The 14,954-nt window shown below is 33.4% G+C and overlaps 1 protein-coding gene across 1 annotated transcript in view; it reads left to right on the top strand.

Annotated features, from left to right (window-relative positions):
• LOC106461454 (choline transporter-like protein 1) overlaps positions 1 to 14,603 on the top strand; it is a 27,102-nt gene extending 12,499 nt beyond the window's left edge. The window contains exons 7-13 of the mRNA XM_022388699.1: positions 1,098 to 1,204; positions 2,143 to 2,283; positions 5,949 to 6,061; positions 9,056 to 9,222; positions 10,481 to 10,573; positions 11,750 to 11,842; positions 14,075 to 14,603. Coding sequence (XP_022244407.1) covers positions 1,098 to 1,204; positions 2,143 to 2,283; positions 5,949 to 6,061; positions 9,056 to 9,222; positions 10,481 to 10,573; positions 11,750 to 11,842; positions 14,075 to 14,140 — 780 coding nt within the window. The 3' untranslated portion in view covers positions 14,141 to 14,603. The remainder of the gene's footprint in view (positions 1 to 1,097; positions 1,205 to 2,142; positions 2,284 to 5,948; positions 6,062 to 9,055; positions 9,223 to 10,480; positions 10,574 to 11,749; positions 11,843 to 14,074) is intronic.
• The last annotated feature ends 351 nt before the right edge of the window (positions 14,604 to 14,954 follow it).

A 14,954-nucleotide genomic window follows, 5' to 3' on the forward strand; every position in this document is an offset into this window, starting at 1 on the left:
ACTGATAAGTATGTGTTAGAGTGGGAGCACTGGGATAACTGATAAGTATGTGTTAGAGTGGGAGCACTGGGATAACTGATAAGTATGTGTTAGAGTGGGAGCACTGGAATAACTGATAAGTATGTGTTAGAGTGGGAGCACTGGGATAACTGATAAGTATATGTTAGAGTGGGAGCACTGGGATAACTGATAAGTATATGTTAGAGTGGGATTACTATGATTCTAGTTTATCCGGCCATCTTTCTCATAAAAACAGTTATTGTTGTTATCAGTATGGATGGAAGCTTGTGAGACTTTAATTATCAGCTTCAAATCCTTGTTTATTATCTTGTTCGCAGTATTAGCAGGTATGCTCAGCTTTATGGCAATGACTTTTTGGGTCGGAAGGTTCTGGCCTTCATTACGCGAGTGAAGGCGTTGCTCCCGATTGTTTTGGGGATGTGGTTTCAGAGTTCATTGCTGTCGTAATCGCTATATTACTGGAGTTTTTATCCCGATTCCATGGAGAACACTGAAGAATACTTTCTTTGAATTGTTGTCCAACAATCTAATATACGAATATAACACCCTTCCTTGAAAAGAATTGTGACATATTTCTCCTACCATATATCTATTCACGATCAGGAATTTGTCACGATTCAGACGTATAAATGCTACACTTGATGCCCATGGTGTCATGGCGGTTTGCATCTGCGACGACATGTCACAGCATTAGTTTTATAAATCGTTCTTATAAAATCCAATTAACCATCTATAAACTTATATATCCATTGGGCTACAATATATCACGAGATGTTCCTTAATTGTGTTTTTAAGTGAGTTCCAAGTTAGTAATGATGCATCGCTTGACCATTTTCTGCAAATATTTTCATTTGACATTGAAGATATATATACATATAGATTTGTAAAATAATAATATTTTCATTTGACATTGAAGATATATATACATATAGATTTGTAAAATAATAATATTTTCATTTGACATTGAAGATATATATATATACATATAGATTTGTAAAATAATAATATTTTCATTTGACATTGAAGATATATATATATAGATTTGTAAAATAATAATATTTTCTTTTCCCTCACAGCTGATGAAGTGGTACCATCTCTTTGCTCTGTTTTGGTTCACTCAGTTTGTCATATCTTGTCAACACGTTGTCATAGCAGGTGCCGTTGCCACGTGGTTTTTCACAAGGTCTGTTTCAATAGCTTTTCCTATCGATTCAGAAAACATTAGATTATAGAGTGAATAACAATATAACTTATTTCATTTTTTATTTGAAGCGTTATTTATCATAATACACCACTAAAACGGTATTATCCAATATTGAGAACTTCCATTAATTCAGTGTGATATCTATATTTTTCTTCGTTAAGTTCACTAATAGATAAATTATTGTTTTTAAAACGTTATTAAACGAAAAATAATTTAAAATATGTACAAACAATAGCCTTTAAAACTTATGATTTCATACCGAAATAAACACCTTGCATTTTATTCAAGCCCTAACACGAAAGTTCTTTTCTAACAAAATTGAACCCCCAAAGTTTCATACTGAAGTCATACATTTCAAGAATTTGGGCGAATCAGGATTTAAAATAATAACCAACTAATACATACATTAAACTTTTGACTGCCAGAGGGCATGATGATATAGGTAGTACATTTAAGTCATATTGTATGTGATGAGCACGCAGATAGTTCATGATAAATCCACGAGAGGGTAATGTAGATCAGAAACATCACCATGTTTGAACATACGATTAGGTCATCAACTTTATAGCTTCTTACTCTAGTTACAATCAAAACCTTAAAATTTTTTATTGTTTTTAAAACGTTATTAAACTAAAAAATATTTTAAAATATGTACAAACGATAGCCTTTAAAACTTATGATTTGTTTAGGATTTTGGTACTCAGTGATTACATTCGACATGGAAGCACTTCTTTGTAATATCTAAACCACATAGTTTACAGTGATTTACTCTTTTAGATATTGGTGTCTTTTACGATAAAAGTTTCGAGTAAATTCCGTAAAACTTCAAAAAATAAACAGTATGTTAATTGAAAACTTTGTAACATTAGTAGTATTTGTAATAGTAGTTTTACCGGTAATGTATTGCTGTTTTTTAGGGATAAAAAGAAACTAAGTACACCCATCCTTACAAGTCTGTACAACTTGATTCGTTACCATTTGGGTTCTGTTGCTTTGGGATCTTTTGTTGTTGCGCTGCTTAAACTGATCCGAGCGATCTTCAAGTGTTTGGAACGACAGTAAGTATATTCGGATTATATATATACATATATTATGACACACACACGTACATATATAGTTAGATTTTATAATTTTCTTCCTTTTTTTCTATAATTCGTAACAGCTCTATGTGCTAAGAGTATTTCAAGTTGATCTGCTAGTGTTTGTCAAAACTAATTTTAAAGAAGTCAGAGAAAAGAGAGAACCTCTTATTAATATAAATTTTTGTACCACTTATAGTGTTCTGAGTTCGTTTCTATGCAAAACAAGAGTCAGGTGGTCTATTTTTCAGTTGTATAGAAAAGAGAAGGAAATACAGTGTGTTCTCAAAAGTTTGAACAACACCATAAAGACGAAACTGATAGTGAAGCTTGCAAGGTTCCCAACTAATGTGGTATTTGGAAAAGTACCATTTTAATATTTCTCTTACCTTAGAACGGTAAACTGTTTAGTTACTGAGAGTTTTCAAATATGCGCACTTTCAGTTCACTTACAGACATCCACATATGTTCTATTGAGAAGACTGAATTTATATAAAGTTACGTTTAAAGGTGGTCGGAATAAGAATATCGAAATGAGTACGTAAACTTGTACACGTTTTCTTATGATAAACAGGTGTTGTAAACTGATTATATAATCTGCTGATTTGAAAGGGCAATTTACCCTTTTTTTTCAGTTTCACAAGTAAAATTGATGTTAGGGTGTTTTGAATTTAAATAATCCATCTGTTCTGGCTACCTCTCTCTTCATACCGAAATAAACACCTGGCATTTAATTCAAGCCCTAACACGAAAGTTCTTTTCTAACAGAATTGAACCCCCAAAGAAACCATTTACTGTAGACAAATACCCATTAAGACTGATCGTCCTTTTTTAAGGTAAACAAAGTTTCATATTGAAGTCATAGATTTCAAGAATAATTAAAACTTTTTATCCACAAGTTCAATTACAAATGATATTTAAATCACCTTTCAAGATTCAAAATCTATTCAGATCTAAAGACGTATTACCTACCCTTGTCACGTTGCAGAATCGTGTATAATTACACAAGCGGTGGCTTTAATATTACTTACATTGGAAAAACTATTCGCCAAGTACACCTGCGAACCTATGGGAGTATCAAGTAGAACTGGTAAACAACTATCAAATCCTCCAGACTCCGTAATTAGCACACATAATGAAAACAACAACCGCCCCATCTCGATTACAAATTCTAAAGTCATCTCATCTGGATCGTCCAATATTAAACTTTTAATTAAAGAACCTTTATTTATTATAAATGAACTCCAAATTTTAAATAATAGGACAACATCGCTGGAATTAAATCTGTTTGGAATAACTTGTATAATATGGTTATAATTGTTGCACTATCTCTTTGTTCTTGCTTTTGTTTTTTGTAATTGACCCCATCCTTTTACTCTGTATTTTAATTCCTCTTTACAAAATGTTGGAACTTTAGAAATTCTTATACCTAATATTTTACCTTGTTCAATGTAGCTTGCTGAAGATGGAATATATCTATATTCCGAAGCGTTCAAGAATTAAATGTTTGGTACTGTTCACACACGTGCCAAATGTTTGTTGTTGATGCCGTCGTACTATTGTTCATCATTAAACTTCGATTCCCGTCGAATGAATCTGTTGCTAATCTTAGAATTATTTTTAGAGCATTCACAGATATTTCGAGAACAGTTAAGAATTCAAACTTCTTTTTCTGTCACTCAGAAGCGCTATCTGACGTAATTTGCATTTGTCTTTTGACTTTTGTTTCATAAATAAAGATTAATTTTACTTTGTTTAAGATTTTGCTTATACAGTCTCTTTTCTTCAACTCAGTTAAGTAAAAGTTCTAGCTTTAACTCTGTAATAATTATCCTGGCAGTTCCTCCTGTTATTTGCGGCTACTATCCAAACAGTAAATCAGTGAATCAGAGGATACCATACAAAGATATTTGGACGTTTTAATCTCATCATCACAAAAAAGCCTGTCTTTATTCGTGTCAAGAATGTGTGGATTGATCAAACGACATGTTGGCAAATATCTTATGACAGATGAATCATGCTTCATATTGCAACCAAATGTATAAGACTTACACATATTTTGTGAGCTCTGGATCAGATCCAACCACCAGTTTCACGGAAGAAAGACACGTCTATGATAGTGGTGGCATACTGGTATGGGAAATGATCAGTACTAGTGGCCACATTAACCCTTATGTTCAAAGACGTGGCATTGTGAAGGCATATGATGTAGGGAAGCAGTCATGCAAGCGTAAGTGTCACTATATGCAAGTGCAGTTGGTTAGATGTTTTTTTTTTCTGATGGATGATAACACACATCTCCACCGTACTCAACCGTTTAGCAACTTCCTGGAAGAGAAGATATCGAGCGAATGGATTGGCCAGTACGCTCACCAGACTTCGATCTGATGAAACACGTATTAGATGATCTAAGAAGACGCTTTTCAGCAAACGATTCATCTTCAGCTAGTGATGGTTAACTGGATGCAGCTTTGATAAAGGAAGGAGCCATATTACATTAGAATCTCATTGACTCACTCATTCTGAGGTATCACGTATATGGACAACTTCTTTAGTGTCTGACGTGGTCAAGAACTTCATTAATAAACGTTTTCTAATCATTTCTTGGACTGAAAAATTCTTAGTATCAATTGAATGTTTATGGGTATAGAATCAAGTAGTAGATATTTGCATACCAAGTCACATGACTGGTCACCTGACACTTGCTTTGTATAAACATCAACTCAGGGACACCATTTACATTATCTAATAACGGTATTTGTACCTTGTCATAGCTAGATTGTAGAAACTGTAATTAGCTCTTGCTTATTTTGAAAGAAATGTATTCTGTAAAGTTCTAACGAGAAAAATGAGGTTCTAATAACATTTTACTTCACTTTAGATTAGGATCATAATTTTAGATAAATCTCTCATGTACGATCACGTTAAGAAGGCGATGATACAGCAATCTTTAAAAGTGAATAGGCCCGGCATGGCCAGGTGGCTAGGGCACTCATCTCACAATTTGAGGGTCGCGGGTTCGAATCCCTGTCCCACCAAACTTGCTCGCCCTTTCAGCCGTGAGGGTGTTATAATGTGACGGTCAATCCCACTTGGTTTACATATATTCTACACTTTAATTCACTGTCATGATTTCCATATAAAGATATGGAAAAACAAGACAGTGGATTAAAGTGTAGAAAATATGGAAATCATGACAGTGAATTAAAGTGTAGAAAATATGTAAAACCAAGGCAGTGAATTAAAGTGTAGAAAATACATTTTAATCCACTGCTTTGATATGATTACGTGGTAACAAAGAACATAATTAATACTTTTCTCATATTACGTTTAGATCAGTGAGGATTGACGAATTAAAATTATAAGAAGAAATAGGTATTTTTTCAGTTGATTTCAAATATATATATACACACACAAGAAGTTATATGTGCGTAATTTATTACAATTTCAGTTAAGTGAATTCGTTGTTTTATTCAAGTTCACATTGTGTCTAAAGTCGGTTTATATATTTAATACCATATGTAATATACTGTTCACGTATTCTGGTACCGTTTAAGTTACCTTTCTCTCACTATATACCACGTACGTTCTTGTGTATTTAGTATAATCTATTACTTTTCCGTGTTTCTGCGGTCATTTTGCAGCATGAAGAAACATCCAACATGGTGTAACACAGCCATTAAATGTTGCAGCTGCTGTCTGTGGTGTTTTGAAAAGTTCTTGATCTTTTTGAACCGAAATGCCTTTATTGAAATAGGTAAGCTTTTCACTCCAGATTCAGCTTTCTTTTTGGATGTACTGAAGAATTAAAGCGAAAAACTTTTTAAAACATTGTATTTTTGCTACTTATTAATGCCATCCTGTTTATTTTCATTTGTTTTTTATTTAATATCTAACAGAAATTTATAAGTGGTTAATATTTCGTGTTGTAACTTGCAATGCACATTCTTAAATATTTTGTTACATTGCGAATTTGAAATTCAGGATTTCTTGAGCTTAATGCTATCAAAGGTATAAAAATGCATAAAATTATTTTATTTAAAAAAAATTAAAAACCTAAAAACTAAAGAAAAACATTTCGTCCAATTAGTGAACTGAATTTTTTAAGTGGAAATGGGTATACGTATAGCCGATTTTTATATTAATAGAATATTAACATTTTTACTTTAATTGACCTACCGTACAAGGATAATAGGTTTATCGTCCTAAGCCTCGTGCATGGGTTAGTTCATTATTTTGGTGACGTAACATTCTCATCATAATCGCATTAAACTTTTAGAAAAATCATAGGAAATGTTAGTTTCAACTCATTTATCATTTCACATCATCATTAAAAACAGGGTATTAAAGTATCTAGATACCCACGAAAAAAATGTTATGTAATTTTGTGTATTAGTTAAAATATGTCGTGCAATATTATGAAATATTTCTAGCTTTATTGAGTAGAGTTTAATTGTGTTAAGAGCTGACTAGTAGATCTAACAATTAGAGTAAAACACTTTTAGAGCTTATTTAGGAACAATATGGATTATTCAGCAAAGTGCCTTCACTCATAGAGACTTGACCTTAAGAAGAACCACAAATTTCAAAGTAGCTATATTTTTGTACTACAACTTAATGATAAAATATATAATACAGACATTAGAACACGTTATTTGCATAGTTTTTAATCCTTAGCCAGGCAACGTTGTTCCTAAATGCTGGAGCTCTAAGAAGGTTAGCTCAATAGTTAAAATGAGGGCTTTTAACGCCAGAAAATCGGGTTTCCATACCCATGGTTGGCAAAGCACAGACAGCCCAGTGGTTGAGAACAAAATAAACAATCTATTTTAACGATTTACATATCCGGTCACCCTTGCCTCCTCGCCATCACCCCTGACTAAACAAGTTAAATCTTGACTCTCTTATTGCAAATCTAGAAGGTTTACATTACAGAACTTTCCAATACAAAGTTTTCCTATTCCGCGATTCTAAAAGCTTGCAAGACAAGAAATTTTAGCGGTGTGAAGAAAGGAATATTTGTAGTTTTAACTATACCGGTAAAACAAGGTAAACAAAAACCGGCTACCAGTCACACACCGAAAGTAGAGAATAAAGTTAAACAGCATATTTCTAGAAGTAACCTAAAAACATTGTAGTTCACTGCAGTTTAAGTAGACACCTCTCTTGTGGCGTTAAGCAAGATAGTATACACGAATTTAGGTCTACAAAAGCGATGCAAGAGTCGTATTCACACACTTTTCTTAGAGGACATAGCAGAGCGCCAGACCATCTGCTTAAAGCTGTATTAGTGTTAGCTGACATGCGATATACAGATGTATGACGTCACATTGAACAAAGTATCTGCAAAGTTCACATCATTTATTACCATTCTGCTAGTGATATAACATTTCAACAATGTCACATAGCATGTCGTAGAGGTTTATTCAAGGGTTGATTGTGGTATATTAAATACTCGGATGCTTGAGAAAAACGCCAAGGTGAACGTTGCATATTATTAAGATAACTTGCTAATAACACTATATAAAGAGGAAATGCCATCTTTTTTTACCGACTCAATAACAATTAAGACAAAGAATCCAGACACACAGGCCCAAAACAATATTCCAGTTTTTCTGAAAGTTACGAGTGCTAACGGGAATTCATGACGTACCACTTACAAACATCTTCCATGGAATTCATGACATACCACTTACAAACATCTCCCATGGAATTCATGACGTACCATTTACAAACATCTTCCATGGAATTCATGACATACCACTTACAAACATCTTCCATGGAATTCATGACATAGCACTTACAAACATCTTCCATGGAATTCATGACATACCACTTAGATATCTCTCATGGAATTCATGATGTACCATTTACAAACATCTTCCATGGAATTCATGACATACCACTTACAAACATCTTCCATGGAATTCATGACATAGCACTTACAAACATCTTCCATGGAATTCATGACACACCACTTAGATATCTCCCATGGAATTCATGACGTACCATTTACAAACATCTTCCATGGAATTCATGACATACCACTTACAGAAATCTCCCATGGACGTTTGTGTCTTTGAATTCCTAAATGGGATCCTCAAACTTCTTTACCCATGCACGGTTCATGGAATTTGGGAAACATGTAAAGGTGATTTGGAACAACATTTACCCCACTGTATTGCGCAAAAGCTTGTTGGATTGCAAATTATGCTGTATAACAATAGTCTATAAACAGAACCATCGCAATAGTGCGAAAAAAACCAAGTCTCTAAAGTCTAGGCATTCATATTTGTATCATTACTATAGATTTGAACACCCTTTTATACACTATAAGAGTTTATGAGTGAAAGTAAAGAAGAATACATTATGTCAACTACACTACATCTCTTATATCCAGTACCGATGAGGCCTCTTTTGCTCAATGCCAGGCTTCATCAGGCCAGCTGGGATGCGACAGATATAGTAGTGGTTCAGACGCTATTTATATCATCAATTGCTTGAACAACATTTTTTTCAGTGTGGACTAGATTAAGTTGGCGAACTGTAATACTGAATTTCACAACAATTAACCAATTATGATCGAAATTATTGGATATGAAGACCATTCTATCATGAGCGTAGTTTTATAGAAAGAAGTTTAAGCCTAAAAAGTTCTCATTTTTATCTCCGTACCGTCCATATATTTAGTTGTTATAATTATGTGCTATAATTTTGATGATTTAAATTCTCCCAATCTGTCTTCTTCTAGCAATATATGGCTACCCATTCTGTAAAGCAGCACAGAAAGCTTTCCACCTTCTGTCGAACAACATACTACGGGTGGCAGCCATAAATTCTGTTGGAGATTTCGTCCTGCTTCTTGGCAAAGCTGGCGTTACCGTGGCAACCGCTTTTATTGGACTAGAACTTATAAAGGTATATTTTTTCGTCGTATCAGCCTCACAAATAATAAAAAAGCGTGTGGAAATGGTAGAAACATACATGATTTAATTAGTTTCTGAACATTTTGCAGTATGCTTTTAGCCCAACATTTGTTAGCATTAATAGTAACAACTCTAAACTACAGTAACATCGGCCATTACAGTACTACCAATTAGACTTATTAGAATAACTGAAGAACATGGTTCTGGAGTATTTTTTTACATACAATATTAATATAATTTATATATATGATGTTTTTAGTTCTCTTTTATTTATTTAATTTTAGCATTATGGTAATCTATTATTCACCAGTTAGATCTAGTATTTAACATATAGTTTTATAAATTTTATTATGAAATATAGTAGTCAACATTAGGTAATGAAATCTACATGACCAGCTCGAGACTAACATGGCTTAGTGGTTAGCATGTTGGCTTTGCGAATGGAAGGTCCAAGGTTCGACCCCACGATACACTGCTTGACCATTCTGCAATTTCAGCTGTGTGGAGCATTATAACTGTGAAAGTCAAATTCGGTTAGGGGTAACTGCATAGGCGGCATGTGTTACTGACTGGTTTCCCTCCCTGCTTTCAGCAGTTCTAACATAGGGATGTTATGCCCGAACCTTGGGGTCTTTGACTTGGCTAATTTACCCATGTCTCGCATAATGTATCTTTCGGACTGAAAATACCAAATACGAACCAAGATAGCAGTTTCAAATGCTATCACACCAAACATGCTCGCCCTTTCAGCCGTGGGGGCGTTATAATGTGACGGTCAATCCCACTATTCGTTGGTAAAAGAGTAGCCCAAGAGTTGACGGTGGATGGTGATGACTAGCTGCCTTCCCTCTAATCTTACACTGCTAAATTAGGGACGGCTAGCGCAGATAGCCCTCATGTAGCTTTGCGCGAAATTCAAAAATAAACAAATTCTGTCAACTCACACCAACTCAGCTAAGTCAAAAGTCATTTGATTAGATGAAGTTACGTATCAGAAGTAATTTACATTCTGTAAAGTAATTTACATCTTTACATTTTGTCGTTGCAGTGCTTTAAGGCTACCCTGTTAAATATAGTATTGCTGTTATTTTACCTTTTGATTCTAAGTACAAATAGCATAATGGTATTGATCATTTAACTTAGAAACAAAATGATCATTTAATTAAGCACAGAATATTGGAGAAGTTTAAAAATATAATACTTAGATAGTGTATGTAATGTATTTCTTAACATTTACGTTTCAATTTTAGGATAAACCCGGAGTGAACTACACGTGGGTTCCTGTAACAGTCGCATGTATCTTCGCCTTTCTTGTTTCTCATTGTTTCCTGGGGATTTACGAGGTAATGTCACTTATCATTTATGAAATTCGATATTATGTGGAACGTTCTACACAGTTAAATTTTACCAATGTTGAAAATGTCAGCTATCAGTTTACATAAGTTGCAATGTTTTGCATTTGAAAAATATGTAGTGGAGAAGTAATTAGCTCATCGTAATTTAAATTTTAAATGTTTCGTCATCAACATTCTTATGAATATAGAAATATCTGTACGAGTAGTTCTTATACTCGTGCATTTTAATTTTCCTGATTTTCCAATGAAAAGTCGTGTCTAGAATTTCATGTTGGTCCCAGTTTACGATATGGCCTGTTTTGTGATTATGTTTTCTGCCAGTGGTGATTTTTTTGGATGTATTAATCTTGTTGTGTCCTTATATTATCTTAGTATTTGCTTGTTAGTTTGACCAATTTCTTCAATTTATGTATTTTCACATGAACATAGTATTTTATGGGTTAGTTATTTTTGTTTTAATTCTTGTTGGGTCGTTTCACTTGCATTAGGATGTTTTTTCCAGACGTGAAAAAATATTTTAACATTGAACTTGTGGCATAACCTATTTGAGTTTTTCACCTATCTTATGGATTTATGATAGATTGTTAAGACTGGGAACTCTTCTTTCTTCTTGGAGACTGAGATGAAGCTGGTAGGGTAACTGTTATATTCCAGAAATTCTCTTGTCATTGGGTTATATTTGTACAAATAGTATCTTTCGCTCTTAAAGACAATTCCAGAATCTCTGTAAGAGGAAAGGAAAGCTTAGCTCTGTGGTTCGATATTGTGAAATTAATATCATTAATAGAAAAAAAAAAGAGGTTTATGGAGCTCAATGCAAGCTGTACTTTTACGAAGTTAATTTTCTTCATTAAGTCCCAGTGATATAGTTCCCAGCAAATTTTATTGTTAAGTTTTAGTTACACGAATTTACTCTTATTAGGTGTTTTATAGGTGTTGTTTGAAAGCAGGTGTGTTTATTTGATAGACAGCTGGACTTGCTACAGAAAATAATATTGCTGTTATTGTTGTTGTCATCAGGATAAATAAAACGTGTCCGAGAACGATACATGTTGTATAAGAGTTTATGCAGGAAAATGTATCTTAATTGTGATTTAAAGGAAAAACTGTTTTCAAGGCCATGGAAAATATAATCCTTGTGATGATCCTCTTTCTCTATTAAAGATGGCTATCGACACCTTGTTTCTGTGCTTCTGCGAGGACTGCGAGAGGAACGATGGAATAAACAAGCCTTACTACATGAGTCGAAGTTTGATGGTAAGTTGTGCTTTTCGTGAACATTCTGTATACCAATGGAGATAGGTCATATAATCATACAAATAAAAGAGGGGGGTACTAGATTAGACACTATGAAAGAAGAAATAATTTTACTCATAAGCGAAAATATGTATTTTGTCTGAGTCAAAAGTTCTGTTTTTGGTATTGTTGTGCAGTAGGTGTAGGATATGGCAAATCTGCTGACATGGGGTGATTTGATACCTGACATTATGTCATGATACAAACGTCAAATCAAGGTCATCCAAATGCTATCTCTGAAACTATCAGTCTGATATATCAAAGCAAAAGTTGTAGCATACAAGGATATTACTACAAAAACGTTGTTTTCCTTACAAGTTTCGCAAATATTTGCACAATTTTATAATATTTTCGATTTAATAAATTTTGAATTTCTTGAGGATTTATCATTAGCATCTTACCAGAGGATGTGGTTTCAGTTCGATGATGCACCACCTATTTTGATGCCCGTGTCATCAACTAATTAAATGAAGTTAAATTTATGTAAACCAACGTTTACCAACTTACCAGTGTTCTATAATTAACTAATTAAATGAAGTTAAATTTATGTAAACCAACGTTTACCAACTTACCAGTGTTCTATAACAAGACATTAACAGGGAGCCGTTTTTGCAGCTGATTTGTAAGGTTTTGTGACTGAAGTTGTTGAGGATTTACCGTTAGCATCTTACCAGAGGATGTGGTTTTAGCTCGATGGTGCACCACTTAATTTTGATGCCCGTGTCATCAATTAGTTAAATGAAATTTTTCCAGGACAATAGATTGGAAGAGCCCTGCCACTCTTGGGCTATACGATCTTCAAACCTAACAACATTGGATTTCTTCTTGTGAGGTTACATCAAAGAACGGGTATATGCCACGCTTACAACTCTGTAAGATCAGCAAAAACAACTTCGTGTGACATGTGCAGAAATTCCTGTGAAACTCTTTGCAAAGGCTCAACAGTACATAAAAAATCGTACACAAGTATGTATTTCTGCAGAAGATCTACACATTAAATATATTTTGTAAGTTAAATTGACTTAGTAGAAGTACATACTGTATCTTTATATATTACATTATGTACTTAGGTGAGCAAATTTGGATAAACAGGTAATTTTTATGTGGTAATATCGTTGTGCTCTACAACTTTTGTATCGACATATTTTACCTCAGACTGCTATTTTCACAGATAGTATTAGGACTATCTTAATTTGATCTTTATATCATGACTTCACGTCAGGTAGTAAATGACCTCATATGTGTCTAATCACTCTATGCTAACAAATGTTTGATATTGCATACCTACTTCTCAACAATAGGAAAAATTGAGAGTTTTGACTCAACCTGAATACCAAACTAAAAATACGGTATTTTTTAAATTTCTGTGATGTTTTTAGCCATTTGTTTCATCAATCTTTCGTATTTCTGTAGACCATTTGCTCAAAACCTTTTGTTTGTTTAAGCGCAAAATTGAACAGTATGCTGTCTGCACTCATTTTAGGAAGAGAACCTCGAATCTTAACGTCAAAAGCCCTCAAGGTTACTGCTGAGTTACCAGGGATATGTTTTCTAGTAATTGTATGAATCATTATGAAAAATTATCAACCAAAATATTAAGATTCAAATTAAACCTCTACCATTACAAATACATATAAAACATATGAAATGTTGTATTGATATTTAGTTCTCAAACTCAAAACCTATCTACATTATTCCATTACTAGTGTAAAAGGGAATATTCAGATAGAGGAATAGAAAAGGTTATAGAAACAACTACAATTACTCCATTTATCATCTTCTGTTTGGATCAAGAAATTTAATTCATTGTATTCATCACGTTCATCTTTTTTTGTATATGTTTAGAATGGTGTTATGTATTTCTTCTTTTATAAAACGAAAATAAAATCATACGTATAGCGAGATAAATTTTTAACTGTGTCACTTTGTGTCATAAGAAGTGAAAATAATGTAATACACCTGCATTCTATTATTATTCTATCTCCTTAGGTTTTTGTTGAGGACAGTAAAAAGGCTTTAGAAGCTGAATGCATTCTATTATTATTCTATCTCCTTAGGTTTTTGTTGAGGACAATAAAAAGGCTTTAGAAGCTGAATGCATTCTATTATTATTCTATCTCCTTAGGTTTTTGTTGAGGACAGTAAAAAGGCTTTAGAAACTGAATATATTCTATTATTATTCTATCTCCTTAGGTTTTTGTTGAGGACAGTAAAAAGGTTTTAGAAGCTGAAAAAAATCGAAGAAATCAAGGAGGTTGAATTATCGTCACGGTTCTCAGCTGGATCTGGAACTATTTACTTGGTTTTTGAAGAGTTTATTTATTGTGTTTTACGATAACAGATTTCTCTACTGATGATAATTATCTTGCAATCCCATATAACTGTATTATAAAAGGTTGTTTGAAGAATTAAACGGTTTGTAGAATATGTTAATAACTTGAATATTTTATTAAGAGTTGTTTTATAGGCCAACTAATATTTATAAGATTATAATATTAAGCATGAGTGATAAATACTGCTTTTTTTGTATTTAGATGTTGGTGGAATCGTAATGGATTGTGAAACTTGGTTTGTCAACGTTAATTACAATTTGTTTGATGTCTGTAAAAATTAAGCCAAACGCTTTCACATTCTTGTTATATATTCAACTATGATAGTGTTACGTCTCTGGTCATTTGTTAATTTCCGATATAAATTCTTCCCGAGAAACTTCAGCGATACAAATCCTTTCTTAAATAAAACTAGTTTATTATTTCTCAATACAACTTTGCAATACACAGAATTTCCACAGTCACTTTTACTTCAACACACGCTATAATTCACAACGATTCACGCACAATTTTATTACGGTCACTACCGCTCGCTTGACTCAGTTATCTGTCTGTATCTCTATATATATGCAATTATTTGCCGGGCTTATATACTGAAATAGAGGGCACCTAGAAAAGACTAGAGTTGCCAGGAAAAGTCAAGATCCTTTGAGAATCTCATGACGTGTTACCAGCGTCACGTGACTTCCGCTGTCGTAACAACAGTTATCCTCTAACAAGAGCGAGATTCTTGGATTTCCTAA

This window comes from Limulus polyphemus, unplaced genomic scaffold (genome assembly GCF_000517525.1).
Source record: "Limulus polyphemus unplaced genomic scaffold, Limulus_polyphemus-2.1.2 Scaffold39, whole genome shotgun sequence".
NCBI classification, from domain to species: Eukaryota; Metazoa; Arthropoda; class Merostomata; order Xiphosura; family Limulidae; genus Limulus; species Limulus polyphemus.